Source organism: Cnephaeus nilssonii (assembly GCF_951640355.1).
Source record: "Cnephaeus nilssonii genome assembly, chromosome: 1".
NCBI lineage: Eukaryota > Metazoa > Chordata > Mammalia > Chiroptera > Vespertilionidae > Cnephaeus > Cnephaeus nilssonii.
The window spans coordinates 61,812,871-61,827,691 of record NC_137072.1 but is presented as its reverse complement, the minus strand read 5'-3'; the positions used below and the strand labels follow the sequence as shown (position 1 = coordinate 61,827,691).

Below are 14,821 nucleotides of genomic sequence, written 5' to 3'. Positions count from 1 at the left end.
ATTGTATTTCAGTTAATTACTTGAATTATTTTGCTTCAAAAAGGAAACTTGTCAAATACTTCCAAAATTAAAAATTGAACCATATCTTAAAACTTTTTAAAAAACTTGAGCATACTGCCCTAGCCGGTTTGGCTCAGTGAATAGAGCGTCAACCTACTGACTAAAGGGTCCCAGGTTCAATTCTGGTCAAGGGCACATGCCCGGGCTGCAGGCTCGATCCCCACTGGGGGCCGTGCAGGAGGCAGCCGATCAATGATTCTCTCTCATCATTGATGTTTCTATCTCTCTCTCCCTCTTCCTTCCTCTCTGACATTAATAAAAATATATTTAAAAATAAAATAAAAACTTGAGCGTACTAATCACTTTTTCCTGTGATTCGCACTACATTTTCCACATAGATTTCATACTTGCAACATTTTCCGCATAGATTTCATACTTGCTTAATCTGACATAAGATTTTAACAAATATTTGATAGTTTCTGCTTGAACATAAAATAATACATTTTAATCTACATCATAAGTAATGTAAGCCTAATGTATATGCCCTTTCTCTGCATAATACATCTTAACTTGTAAACATGATTAGTATTTTAAAATTACCGGTTCCCAAGGAATATGTGTACTTTTAAGGTAGTTAAAATGTGAGCATAGGCTACTTGTTAAAATTACTTTAGAATTCTCTTAATGAATGTACTGTACCCTAAATGGTAACATTATCATTTATGATATTTGAAGGATATTAGTAATAAAAAGTGATTCAGAAACATCATAGAAATAGCACTATTCATATATAACATATCAATATCAAAAAGACCTAATTCTCTAGCACTTTAAAAAAATATTACAGCTCTTTTCCTTTTGCCCTTAACTTTAGAATTTTATCTTCCTATTATTATGAAGGGAAATAAAAGCTGTATATCCGTGAGAATGGAAAATCTACTCATTACCTCTCATGTCCACTATAACCAAATTTCTTACCAAAATCTTTCAAAATGAAAAAAAAAATTTTTCCCTTTGACTCATAAGATTTGCTTTCAGAATAGCAAATATGATCAGAAGTATATTATTCTATATACTATTTTTTCTGACAACTAAGTTCTCACACTAATTTTACATAGATGGATTTTGCTTTCTGCTGGCTCATAATGCATGGTATAGACTTACAGAGGAAGAGTAATTTTTCATATAGTCAAGATCTGGCATGTTGTTATTTTCTGAATAAAGAGTTTTCCTACAAAGTAACTGCTTTAATATTTGGAAAACTTAGCTAGAAATATTTTGGGGTATTGAACTAATTGCATGTGCTGACATGCTGCAGCTGCTTTCGCTGATAAATTGAATGCTTTCTGGGTCTCATATTTGAAAAATGGAGTGTGAACTTTTTTGTATTACAAAATGTTATTTTATTTGTCTTTTTCCACATAGGGAGGTGTGAATACCAGTGTCAGACATGGTGGCATTTATGTGAAAGCTGTTCTTCCCAAGGGAGCAGCAGAGTTCGATGGTAGAATTCACAAAGGTAGACTATTTGTGTGTGTATGGGAATTATATAGAGGATTATCACTTCAACATATAAATAAGAAATTAGAAAGTTGATAGACTAATAGACCTTCAAATTATTTGTAATATAAAATAAGAACATATACAATTATTTTAAGACTTGAGTATTAAAAAACTCCTTGATGTCATTCCAAAAACTTTTTTTTCTACCTTATTCTCTAGTATCAGAAAATATTTTGATGATATTTTAGTTCATGTTTTGCACTTTCTAGGAAGTAAACTACCAGAGGATGGGAACAGGATAGTGACCTTGTAAAAACAGTGACATCTACCTTTCTAATAAGAACTAACTAGTTTAGTTCCCTCCAATGCTCTATATTTGTAGTTTAATTTATCTTACACCATGATTTAAATCAATTTTACATATATACATTATCTTATTCTAAAATGTACCTAAGATTAGCCATAGAATTGGGAAAGAAATTAAATACACATTAAAGAAACTGTTACAGTTTTGTGCAAAATTTGTCTGAGTCTCTCCTGAACAAATTAATACAAAACAAGATCACATGGTATTAAAGAGCATGATTATATTTTATGATTTGCTTTTTTCAAAATGACTGCCTGATTTATAGGTGATCGTGTCCTAGCTGTTAATGGAGTTAGTCTGGAAGGAGCTACCCATAAGCAAGCTGTGGAAACACTGAGAAATACGGGACAGGTAATAGATCATTATACCAAATTTTTAAGATACCTTAGAAGAACATAATAATGTGTGAATAACATCAATTTCTTTGATATCTCTAAATTTATTAGTCAAGAAAACAAGCCTGATTTATATAAACATTCTAGTATTTTTTTCTACAAATTAAGGAGCAAGTATTAAAAAAAAAAAAAGCAAATATTATGACAAGAGGTTTTAGTTTTTTTACTGAAGAAACTGGCTTTCTGTATCACATTTAGCCCTAATATTACCAGAGATCTGACAGAAGGAATGGTGGAGATTGCATTTTTAAAATTTTTCATCAGCATCTACAAATAACTAGTGATTTTCACTTCTAGTCATTCTTTATCCCCAAGGCTAAATTTATTTTGTTGCAATACATTTTAAGTCAGGGAGTTTAGCAAATTATTTACAATGGTCTTTATATTATAGTACAGTTGTGATTTTATTCTAGAACCACAATTTTCTATAATATGTTTGTTATTTTATTTTTTTCTTAATCCTCACCCAAGATATGTTTTCATTGATTTTTAGGGAGAGAGTGAGAGAAGCATTAAGATGAGAGAGAAACATTGAAGGGTTGCCTCCCAGATGTCCTCCAGCTGCGGATCAAACTTACAACAGAGGTATGCACTCTGACCAGGAATTGAGCCTGAAACCTGTTGGTATACCGAACAACACTTCAACCAACTGATCCACCTGGCCAGGGCATATTTGCTATTTTATAGTAGACTTTTTTTTTTTCTTTTTAATAATTTATCCTTTTATACAGAAAATAATATAAACTTAATTTTGAAATTTTCAAATCCCTTGCTTTTGTTTCTTTTTTTTTCTCTCCCTATACTTTAGTAGACCAGTTATTTACTTGAAATATATACCATCAATTATACAAAAATCCTGAAAATTGATCTACTTTTTTATAATTATTTTTCGTTAATGGAGTGCTTTTTTATTTTTTCAGTTGGTTCATCTGTTGTTAGAAAAGGGACAGTCTCCAGCATCCAAAGAACATGCCCCTGAAACCCCACAGTGTACCCTTCAAGATCTGGATGGTCAAGTGCCAGAAAAAATGGTGAAGAAAATTACTCCTACCAAAGACTACAGCTTTGTCACTGAAGGTCAGGCCTTAGGACACTGTCATCTCAGCTTTCACTTATTCAAAATTTGAGTTTTGCATGTTGGATCATAATTCATGCCTGAGTCTCTTTAATTATTATTCAAATGTGAATAGTCTGATGCAGCACTACACTGAATTTTTTTTTTAAATGACATATTTGCCGCTTTTAGAGTCTGAAAGACTTTGGATGATGAAGTTATGCTTGAAACAGATTATGGACATATAATAGTGCCTTAAATAGTTGTAAAGTTCAAAATCATATCTGTAAGGGAAAAAATATAAAAATATAGAAATAATTGCTGAAAATGGCTTCAAACCCATATGAAACCTTAGCTCTTACATTTTCTATATTTCCATTTAATTTTATGGATTTGTCAAGCTAACCCTGAGTAGAAATTTACCTAATAGATCCCAGATACTGATCTTTCTTACAAACTTTAACAGCCCTTAGACATACCACTAATTAGTAGCAAAATAAGAAAATTAAAAATGATGTAGTGTTGAACTTTTTGCTAAATGTGTTTATGATACAGAAGTCCCCTTTATTCTCCGATTCCATTTATCTTCCTTTTAAGGGGCATAAATATCCTTTACTTTATGAAGGATGGTGGTGGAATAAAGTTCTTATTTGTCTTTTATTTTAAATTCTTATTTGATTGCACAAATGTTAGCAACTCTAAATTAGCTCCAAAAGTAAGGAGAAAATACAACCCAGCCTATATTTTTCCTGATTATGAAAGTAAAATTAGTATACCCACTTAATCTCACTGCCCTATATTCTTTATTTCTTCCATCATTTTTTAAATGTGATTATTTATTCTTTTCTGCTTATTTTAAAAAAAAATTTTTGTTGATGATGAGAATTTTTTCATAATGTCATTGTAATTTACTGGGTTATGTTATACTGTACCAAAACATTAGAATGTCATCTTCCCCATGCCTTCTCTAACATTTGTTTTGCTCTTAACTTTCTCTCCCATTGTATACCTGGGTTTTTGTTATTCTTCTCTCTTGGATTTTTTTTCTTCTTTTTCTGTTATTCTACAGTCTTTTAAAACACGAGGGATTAAGCATAATTTCATTTTCAGAACCCTTATTTCAAAATCCTCTTTTCTGTTCAAGCAGTTAGTTTCATGCAGCTTAGTTCATTACATTTAGTTTTCTGATTTCTAGTGTGAAATAGGATTTGCTTATAGAATAATAGTGCAGTGAGTATATATAAAGCTGTAAATATGGTGGGGAAATGGGCTTTTAAAAATGTGTCTAAAAGTATTTATGTTTGTATGTTCATATGTATACATAATATGTTAAGAATATTTACTTTTTTTTTCTGCAGAGAATACATTTGAGGTAAAATTGTTTAAAAATAGCTCAGGCCTAGGATTCAGTTTTTCTCGAGAAGATAATCTTATACCTGAGCAAATGAATACCAGCATAGTAAGGGTTAAAAAGCTCTTCCCTGGACAGCCAGCAGCAGAAAGTGGAAAAATTGATGTGGGAGATGTTATCTTGAAAGTGAACGGAGCCTCTTTGAAAGGACTGTCTCAGCAGGTGAGCCCAAAGCATGTGGAGATAGATTGGCCTTTCAGAATGATTTGGTAATGGTGGTTTAACTAAGCTTCACTTGTCATTTATGGTACCCCCAGGAAGTTATATCTGCGCTCAGAGGAACATCTCCAGAAGTATCCTTGCTTCTCTGCAGACCTCCACCTGGTGTGCTACCAGACATTGACCCTGCTCTTTTGGTAAGGCCTGCAAAAAGTAATTTATGTTTTTGTAGCATATCAACTGAGTGATTAATTCAGCTGTAGTGATTTCATATAGCGTGATCTCCGGGGTTTTATCCCAGGTACTTCAGCTAAGAGTATTATCTTGTGTGTGTCACTTAACCTCTGAGTGCATCCTGTATTTGCAATATAAAGTGATTCAATTCACTTCCTCTTCTTTCCCTTCCAGTTCTAAAATTCTAGCTTCAAGGATTTTAGGAATTTGTTTTCTAAGCATAAATAGAAAAAGACATAAAATAATGGTTATAAAAACCTTTTGTTTATTTCTTCATTGGACCAAATGGGGAAACATATTTTTCATTCTAAGTTAGATTAGATAAAACTGAGAATTATTTAAGATATTTTGATTTTTTAAAACATATTTTAAAATATGTTTGTTCATTTTCCTTTTTTATGTCAAGGAATATCTAAAGGATCCAAAATCTATTTTGGAGTTACTTATAAATTGCATATTGATAGATAAGACAGCCTTTGAAGAAAGACAACCTCTGTCCTATGTACTTAAAATAGTGTTCTGCCCTGGCTGGGTGGCTCAGTTAATTGTTGTCTGTATACCAAAAAGATTAGGGATTCTATTCCAGTCAGGACACATACCTAGGTTGCAGTTTTAATCCCTGGTCAGGGTGCATATGGGAAGCAAGCGATCTATATTTCTCACATGGATGTTTCTCTCTCTCTTTCTCCCTTCCTCTCTCTGTAAAATTAATAAACATCCTTGAATGAGGATTTAAAAAAGTAGTGTTCCATAAACAGTGAACGTGACCCCAGCGTACGAAAGGCAGGAGAAACTTGTAACCTTTACATCAGAAAGAAAAGTGTGAGAAGGCTATTAATAGGAAAGTAACATTTCTATAGGGCAGGTTATAAATAGCATTTTAAGAGACTACATTAAAAAGAGAGAGAGAGAGAAACTACATTGATTTGGGTCAGCAGTTAGGAACTGGTGGAACTCTCTTGATGAGTATATAAATTGATACAATCTTTCTGGAAAGCAATCTGGAAATATTTAACAAGGCCTTTAAAAACATCCTATGTGCTGATTATAAAAAATTCTATTTTAATTATATACAAAATTATAGGGAAGTAATTAGAAACTTGGGTGAAAATCTATATACAAAGAACTTCCCCTAGATTTCTATTAATAGTGTAAAACTAGAAACTAGCCCTATATCCAATAAAAGGAGAATTCTGAAATAAATTAAAGGTATATCCATCTGTAGTATTATTACATAATTTTATATGGTTGTTTTCAAAGTATATTTAAGGACCTCAGAAAATACTCATAAAAACCTAAATTTTTAAAGTAGGATACAAAGCAGAATATATACTACTAGAGGCCCGGTGCACAAAATTCAAGCACAGGGGGAGGCGGGGGAGGTCACAATCCGGGACCACTGGCTCCTAACTGCTCACCTGCCTGCCCGCCTGATCGCTCCTAACTGTCCCCCCTACTGGCCTGGTCATCCCCAATTGCCCCCACTGCCGGCCTGGTCGCTCCACACAGCTTGCTGCTCAGTCGTTTGGTCACTCCTCACTAACCCCCCTGCCAGCCTGGTCGCCCCACACAGCCTTTTCAGTCGTCTGTTCAGTTGTTTCGGATGTGACGGTTGCTTAGCCTTTTATATATATAGATAACTCTAATTCTGATTTAAAGTATAAGTCATACAATATTAACAGTTACTTTTATATATGATTTTTTTCTCTACTGAGTATAATTACTTTAATTATAAAAAGTAATAGAATATTTTAATAGAAAGTGCTGTTGTTGAATGTGTTCATTTTCTATCAAATGTTCTAAAATTACTATAAGCTGTCACATTCAGGTCTCTTTAAATGTGTTCATTACAGACCCCGCTGCATTCTCCAGCACAAGTACTTCCAAACAACAGTAAAGACCCCTCTCAGCCAGCATGTGTGGGGCAAGGGACCAGCTCAGATGAAAATGAAATGTCTGACAAAAGCACGAAACAGTGCACGTCCTCATCCAGGAAAGACAGTTACAGTGACAGCAGTGGGAGTGGAGAAGAAGACTTAGTGAAAGCTCCAGCAAAAATTCCAAATATGAGCTGGAGTTCAGCTTTTCATCAGACTCTAAGCAACATGCTACCACAGGCACAAAATCAACACGAGGCGACCAAGAGTCAAGAAGATACCATTTGTACCATGTTTTATTATCCTCAGAAAATATCCAACAAACCAGGACTCGAGCACAGGTATTGCCAATTTTGTAATGCATAGCACTCAGCACAACTAACTGTTAGTAACAGGAGCAACAATCTACATTTCTCTAAGAATGAAATGTGCCTGTAAGTGAATTTCACAATGGTTAAGTAGATGATGACCCTATTGGCTATCTAACTATTTTGGCTGACAGTTTTAGTTAGCTGTAAGCTTCCTAGCCATTCAGCCTGAGCCTTACTGCTCTCTCAAGCATATTTACTTCTTTTTTGTTTGTTTTGTTTGTTTTTTCTTTTCTTTTTTCTCAAGCATATTTACTAAAAATTGGGAAAGTTGTTTGTATTTCACCATCATTCAGATTATTTGACAGAAAGAGAAGAAACCTATTTAGACAGTGATGGGAGAGTAGTGAGTAAAAATATAAAGGGAGTGGTATGGAGGAAGGGTTAGAGAGTTTGCATAAGGTAGGATATACAAAAGTACAGAAAATGGGAAAAGGAGAAATCATTGACAACAGAGGCATATAAAGAGACATGCATGCCTCCAATTGTTAGTCATACATTGTACTGTTTGGTTATGTCTTTGTATAAATATCCAGGTTCAATCATATTCATTCAAGTATTTTTTTTTTCTATTGTATCATCTAAAATAACCACAGAAATAAAACATTTATTTTCATCTTCTCTTTCTTATTAAATTGAAACACATTAGCTTCAGCCTTAAATTAACAACCAGAAATCAAAAGTATATTTATTTAATCTGTCCTGCTGATTTGTGCATTTTATAAAGAGCTTCAAAATAGAACATTGGTGATGTTAGCATATAACAGATATGAAATAAATTCATAGTCCAGAGTCAGATAAAAAGTAGCTAGGGTCTCAATCAAAAGCAGATATGAATATTTATTAAAATTTTCTGTTTGCAGCACAAACTTACTATATTGACATTGAAATGTATTTGAAAAGAGTCTTGCTTCTTTGTCTCTGTAGTAATCCTCCTTCCCCTCTACCACTGGATGTGACTCCTGGACCACCCCAAACAGAATCTATTTCCACTAATTTAACAGATAAATATCATATATGTCACACTTCTGAACCAACCAGACAAGATAGCTTGACATCTTTGAAGACTGATTTGGAAAACCACCTTGAAGACTCAGAGCTGGTGAGTTGTTTCTGCTGTATTAAGGTACCTTCATATTCATGTCCAGTAAATGGATAGCATAGTTGGTATGTCTCTCTTCTGAGAATTAGGGGGAAAGCAAAAAATTTAGGTGCAAATCCTGTTTCTGCCGCTGACTTACTGCCATTTGGCAGATGCCTGTGGAAAAATTAGTTAATTTTTCTGAGTCTTAGTAGTTTTGGCTATAAAATGGGGCTAGTAACCTCATGTGGTGAGGATTAAATGGATTAGTATACATAGAGCATTTAATTCAGTATCTGCTATTTGCTAAATTCTAATGAATTATTTTTTAATCAAGACTGAATAATTTTTTTCTCCGCCATACTTGTTTTTGTGTGTGCAAATGGATCCCTTTACATTGTACTAATAGCCCTAGAACTTCTAAGCCTACAAATTCAGTTTGGAAGCCAAATTTTCAATAATAATATCATTTACATTGGTCTAAAGTTAGTCTTTTTCAAAACTTTTTATTATTCATGTGATAAGTATTTGTTGTAGGAAAATTAGAAAACAAAGAAAAAAACAATTAAAACTATTATCCTGCCACCTAAAAACCATACACATTTGGGTGTTAATCTTTCCAAATATTTTGTTTGCCTATAAATTTGTGTGTGCGCGTGTGTGTGTGTGTGTGTGTGTGTGTACGTGTGTAGTATCAGCAATAGAGTGAAACTACAGTCTTTGAATTATTTCCTAAGAAGTCTGTCATCACCTTTATAAGCTGTAAGCAACCTTTATGTGTCAGCTGAAATCTTTAAAAAAAATTATGCAACTAAATATATGAAGTTGTGATATGTAATCACCCAAAGATTTCATATTAACAAAAAAATAAAAATCCCTAAGCCCTGGCTGGTGTTGCTAAATGGTTAGAGCATCAGCCTGCTCACCAAAGGGTCACGGGATTGATTCCTGGTCAAGGGCATATAACTGGGTTGCAGATTCAATCCCCAGCCCCAGTTGGGGTGTGTGCCAGAAGCAACCAATCGATACGTCTCTCTCACATCAATGTCTCTCTCTGTCTCTTTCCTCCTCCCTCTCTCCTTTCCACTCTCTCTGAAAAAGCAATGGGAAAAATATCCTCGGGTGAGGGTTAACCAAAAAAAATAATAAATAAAAAAACAAACCTTTTTTGTGGCCCTTGACATCTATTTTGGTTACCTAGAAATACATAAAGAATTTTCTGAACCTTCCCTTCAAAAAGTATTCTTTGATAATCAAGATATAGCCACTAATGTGTCCTTGTTTGCCCTGAAAATATAAGAATTGAAGCATGAGTAAATTCTGTCTCAGCCTCTAGACAAACACATAATGTTGTATTTAAACTCAACTTCCACGTTGGATGGTATTCTATCTAGAGTTGGATAGGCCTGGCTTCTTCATTTGGACAAGATAAGTAACCTTTTAGGGATTGGTTTCCTCACTCTGTTATTCAATAGAAATAATAGTCATCTTTCTGTTTGTGTATAACGCAGAATAGACTTCCTAAACGAATCACTGTTTTCTTCCCTTAGGAAGTAGAACTTGTCATTACCCTAATTAAATCGGAAAAAGGAAGCCTGGGTTTTACAGTAACCAAAGGCAATCAGAGTATTGGTTGTTATGTTCATGATGTCATTCAGGATCCAGCCAAAAGTGATGGAAGGCTAAAACCTGGGGACCGGCTCATAAAGGTAAGATACTGCATGGAATGAATTTTTGAAAATGTAGCCAAAGAGCAAGCAAGGGCTGGAGAGAAAGAACAAGAGGTTGAGTTAATATAACATTCTATTTCTCTGTTTGGTTTATGTTTTCCTTCTCTACCTCTTAAAAGTAAAGGCCTTTATACAGTTAACAGTTTGAAAAAATGCTTAAAGTTCTCTTTTTAATTTGGAAGTCCCTCTAATCTCAGTTAAAGCATTAAACAAGCTATCTTGGGTCTCAAGGATAGAAAGTTCTTAAATTACTATAAAGATAAGTTTCCTATACCACCAAAAAATTGATGCATTTGTTAAGTATTTTACATTATATTTTACTTATAATTATTTGATCATTGTGTTTATTGTATTTCCACAGTACAGGGTATTACCAATAAATTAGAGACCATTCTTTTTTTTTTTTAATAGTTTATTGATTTTTATTTTTTTTTTTTTAGAGAGAGAGAGAGAAAAATGGAGAGGGAGAGAGAGAGAAACATTGATGTGAGAATACAACATTGGTCAGCTGCCTCTGGCATGCCCCCTACCCGGGATCAAGCCCAAAACCCTAACATGTGTCCTTGACCAGGAGTCAAACCTGCAGCCTCCTGGTACACAGGAAATGTCCAACCAACTGAGCCACACCGGTCAGGGCTAGGGACCAGTCTTTATTGTGCATCTCTTACTGGATAATATATATTATATATAAAAAAGTTAGGCAGCAATCTTCAACCTACTTCATCTGGTACACATAAACTAATTGCTAAAATTTGTGGCACACCAAAAACTATATTTTTTGAAAATCAGACAAAAATAGGTATCAAAAAATTTTGATTTTATTTACACTGGACAGCTACTGTTGTGTTGGCTGATTTTTTTTATTTATTTTTTAATCTAAGGGAAAAGAGGTCAGTGCCCCTGAATAGTCAGGTATTGCATGTTTTAAAAATTCTTGTGGCACACCAGTGTGTCACAGTACACTGCTTGAAAAGCGCTGAGTTAGGGTGGGTTAATATATTTTCTTGGCAACTTCTCTGTTCCAAAAATTTAATCTTACTTTTCCCCCTTTCTCATTTGTGTAGGTTAATGATACAGATGTTACAAACATGACTCACACAGATGCAGTGAATCTGCTACGGGCTGCACCAAAGACAGTCAGATTAGTTCTTGGGAGAGTTCTAGAATTACCCAGGATGCCAGTGCCACCTCATTTGCTACCTGACATTACATTAACGTGTAACAAAGAAGAATTGGGTAATGCAAATTCAAGCTTTATGCAGTGTGATTTTTCTTGGCTGGATTAAAAATAAATACTCTTAAGGCTAAGGAAACAAGTATTTTTTATTCCCTGAAGGTTTTTCCGTATCTGGAGGTCATGACAGCCTTCATCAAGTTGTATATATTAGTGATATCAACCCGAGGTCAGTTGCAGCGATTGAGGGTAATCTCCAGCTATTAGACATCATCCACTATGTGAATGGAGTCAGCACACAAGGCATGACCTTGGAAGCAGCTGAGAGAACATTAGACACGTCACTTCCTTCCCTGGTGTTAAAAGCAACAAGGTACTTACTCTGCAGTTATTTGTGGGTTTTGTCTGTGTATGCGGACACATTTCTAGCTCTTGGTTTTATTTATGTTTTCTTAAAGATATATTCCTGAATTAGTAATTCACAGACTATACTGGCAGAACTTAATTAAGTTAAACAGACTTCCTGATCGACAAGAGATTCTCAGAGCACTTTAAGCAGATTCGTGTTTGAATATACGTTTGCAGTTATTAATAGGGTGGTTACTACATTTATCAGTTAGGATGTTTTCAGTTGCAAATAACAGAAAATACCACTCAACTTGGTTTAAACAAGGAAGGGGATTTACTGCCATTTATGGTTAAAAAGGTTATGCAGTAGTCAGGTAAAATTTGATTAGGCCTCTGGCTTCATTTCTTTGCTGTTTTTATTCTCTACTCTGTGCATGTTTCCTACACTAAAGTCACATGTCTGTGTCAGGCTCACGCCTCGCACCTGCGTACTACACCATCCAGAGCAGTCTTCAAAAGTCTCACCAATCAGCGTGGTAAAGCAAGGAATGTGTGCTGATTGTCTTAGACCTAAATTAAGGCCAGTCCCTGAATTGAAGCAAAGGGATAGGAACATATTGATTGGCCTAGGCCAGTCTTGGCCCACTCCCAGTGTCAGGACAGTCCTGCCTACACCTCATGTCTACAACCAGTGAGGTGTGGAATCACCACACCCACTCTACCTCACAACAATTCCACGTAATAAGAAATGCTAATAGTAACTTTTCTTTCACTTAAAAATAAAATAAATAGGGGAAAAAAGTATTATTTCAAGTTACTACAAATATGGTGGCTTGAAACAACAAGTTTATTGTCTTAACAGTTTTGGAGATCAGAAATACAAAATGGGTCTCAGTGGGCTAAAATCAAGGCAGAGCTGCATTCCTTCTCCAGGAGATAATCCATTTCCTTGCCGTTTCCACCTTCTAGAGATTGCCGGTATTCCTTGGCTCATGGCCTGCTTCTATATTCAAAGCCAGCAATCTGCTCTGTCATCACAGCTCTTCTCTGATTTTCTGCCTCACTCTTTCATCTATAAGGACCCCTGTGAATACATCAAGCCCTGGCAGATAATCCATAACCATCTCCTCATCTCTAGAACCTTACCTTACTCACATCTACAAAATCCCTTTTGCCTAAGGTTCCATACTCACAGGCTCTGAGGGTTACAATGTACACATAGGGTGGGGGTGAGGGGGCATTATTCTGCCACCCACAATGTACATAATCCAGGCCTTCTAGACTACAGGCTTCTATTATATAAAGGGAAACTTCACATTTTTATCTTGATATGTGATGAGATTTACAGAGTGTGTCTCTCAAAATATAGGTACTATTAATTAAATCATTTGATAGTAAACTTATTTGTTCCTTCTAAACCTTTAAGTCAGAATGTGTACTTTTTTCCTTGAATGTAATTCTTGACTGTTTTCTCTCATATATTTTAAAAATTAGATTGGGCATAGAGTTATTTTCATAGTTGTAGCTGAATGTTAATTAGTGGGGAAGGAAAGGGTTCAAACAACCTGGAAAATATTTTTGTGAAAATTAACATCTCTGTAAACCATAGATTTAGCTGACTTTTATTTATTTATTTATTTACTAGTAGCCCTGCGCACAAATCCGTGCACCAGTACCTCGCTGCCCCACCCTCCTGTAGCTCCCTCCACCCCCCTCCCCCCTCTTCCCCCCCCCCCCCCATAGCTTGCTGCCCTGCCCCCTCCTGTAGCTCTCCACTGCCCACTTGTAGCTCGCTGCCCCACCCTCCTGCTAATCTGGGATCTGGTCGTTAAGCGGTCGTTCGTTACGCTTCATGGTGTAACGACCATTTGCATATTGCATCTTTATTATATAGGATTGCCTCAGAATCAGTAGAGCACCCTTTGCTCTAGCTCTGAAATTGCTTTCTTTTTTCTTTCTACTTTTATCTTTTCTGGAGTCACTAAAGATATAATAGTGGCAGTCCCAATTGCTTTCCTCTTTGTTCTTCCAGATCTCTCTCCACTGTTGATATATCTGCTGTCCTTATCCACAGGAGAGCAATAATGGAGGGGTGTGTGTTTATGCTAATTATATCTGTGTCAAGAATGGTAAAGGGTCTATGATTTTACCCTACTTGCAAACTAATAAGTTAGCCAGTTGTTGTTTCTTGCATGCTGGTAGGAGATATGAAACTCGTGCAATAGAGACAAAATACTTATTGAAAATGGTATTGGTGTCAATTCCACATGTCCTCTGAGGCCCACAGAGATGACATATGTGGGCCTAGTGGATTCCTGCACTTGCAGTGGATTTTATTCCAGGAGAGGAACACTTTAAGAAGAGCCCAGGAACCTGCCCCTTTATGGTGGCTGCTAGAAAGCCTGCTTTTTGTGTGGGAAAAGAAGTTATGTCATCCCTCAAGCTTGCTCACCGCAAACATAGCCTTGAGAATTGTCCCAGATAAAAAGTGATCTTGGCCTTGCATTTCTGGGTCACCCAGGAATAATATGCAGGAATGCGTAGGGCCCATGGAGAATTGCCTCTTTCAACATTATATACCTTAGGCAGCCTCCCTTTTTTCTCAAGTATTAACAGTAGTAAGATTGCATGCTAATCCTGTTTCCAAGATGCTGTCTTTTTTACTGTTTTTCTTTTTTTTTAATATATATTTTTATTGATTTCAAAGAGGAAGGAAGAGGGAGAGAGAGACAGAAACATCAATGATGAGAGAGATTCACTGATTGGCCACCTCCTGCACACCCCCTACTGGGGATCGAGCCCGCAACCTGGGCGTGTGCCCTTAACTGGAATCAAACCCGGAACCCTTCAGTCTGCAGGCCAATGGTCTATCCACTGAGCCAAATTGGCTAGGGCTTTTTTACTGTTTTTCAGGTTGGATGGTATTATTCTTCTCATAATCCTTTGAATTATATTATTTTGTCTAGAGTTTCACTTTAAATAACTTCAAAGTAAAACACATATCAAGGGCTTTAGGGTCATAAAACAGTGATCTATGATTTCTAAGTTATCTTTGAAGTATTACTTGTGTGACAGAGAACCAAGTTATTAGATCATGAAATTTTACCAGTGTTTGAAATG

General features: G+C 35.5%; 1 protein-coding gene across 8 annotated transcripts in view; it reads left to right on the top strand.

The window, feature by feature from the left end:
- Positions 1-14,821, top strand: part of PTPN13 (protein tyrosine phosphatase non-receptor type 13) — a 199,370-nt gene that overhangs the window by 147,687 nt on the left and 36,862 nt on the right. For all 8 annotated transcript variants that reach the window (XM_079770823.1, XM_079770825.1, XM_079770824.1 and 5 more), the window contains 10 exons: positions 1,426-1,519; positions 2,136-2,221; positions 3,186-3,342; positions 4,678-4,892; positions 4,988-5,086; positions 6,977-7,341; positions 8,296-8,470; positions 10,000-10,158; positions 11,244-11,415; positions 11,516-11,726. In XM_079770823.1, coding sequence (XP_079626949.1) covers positions 1,426-1,519; positions 2,136-2,221; positions 3,186-3,342; positions 4,678-4,892; positions 4,988-5,086; positions 6,977-7,341; positions 8,296-8,470; positions 10,000-10,158; positions 11,244-11,415; positions 11,516-11,726 — 1,733 coding nt within the window. The remainder of the gene's footprint in view (positions 1-1,425; positions 1,520-2,135; positions 2,222-3,185; positions 3,343-4,677; positions 4,893-4,987; positions 5,087-6,976; positions 7,342-8,295; positions 8,471-9,999; positions 10,159-11,243; positions 11,416-11,515; positions 11,727-14,821) is intronic.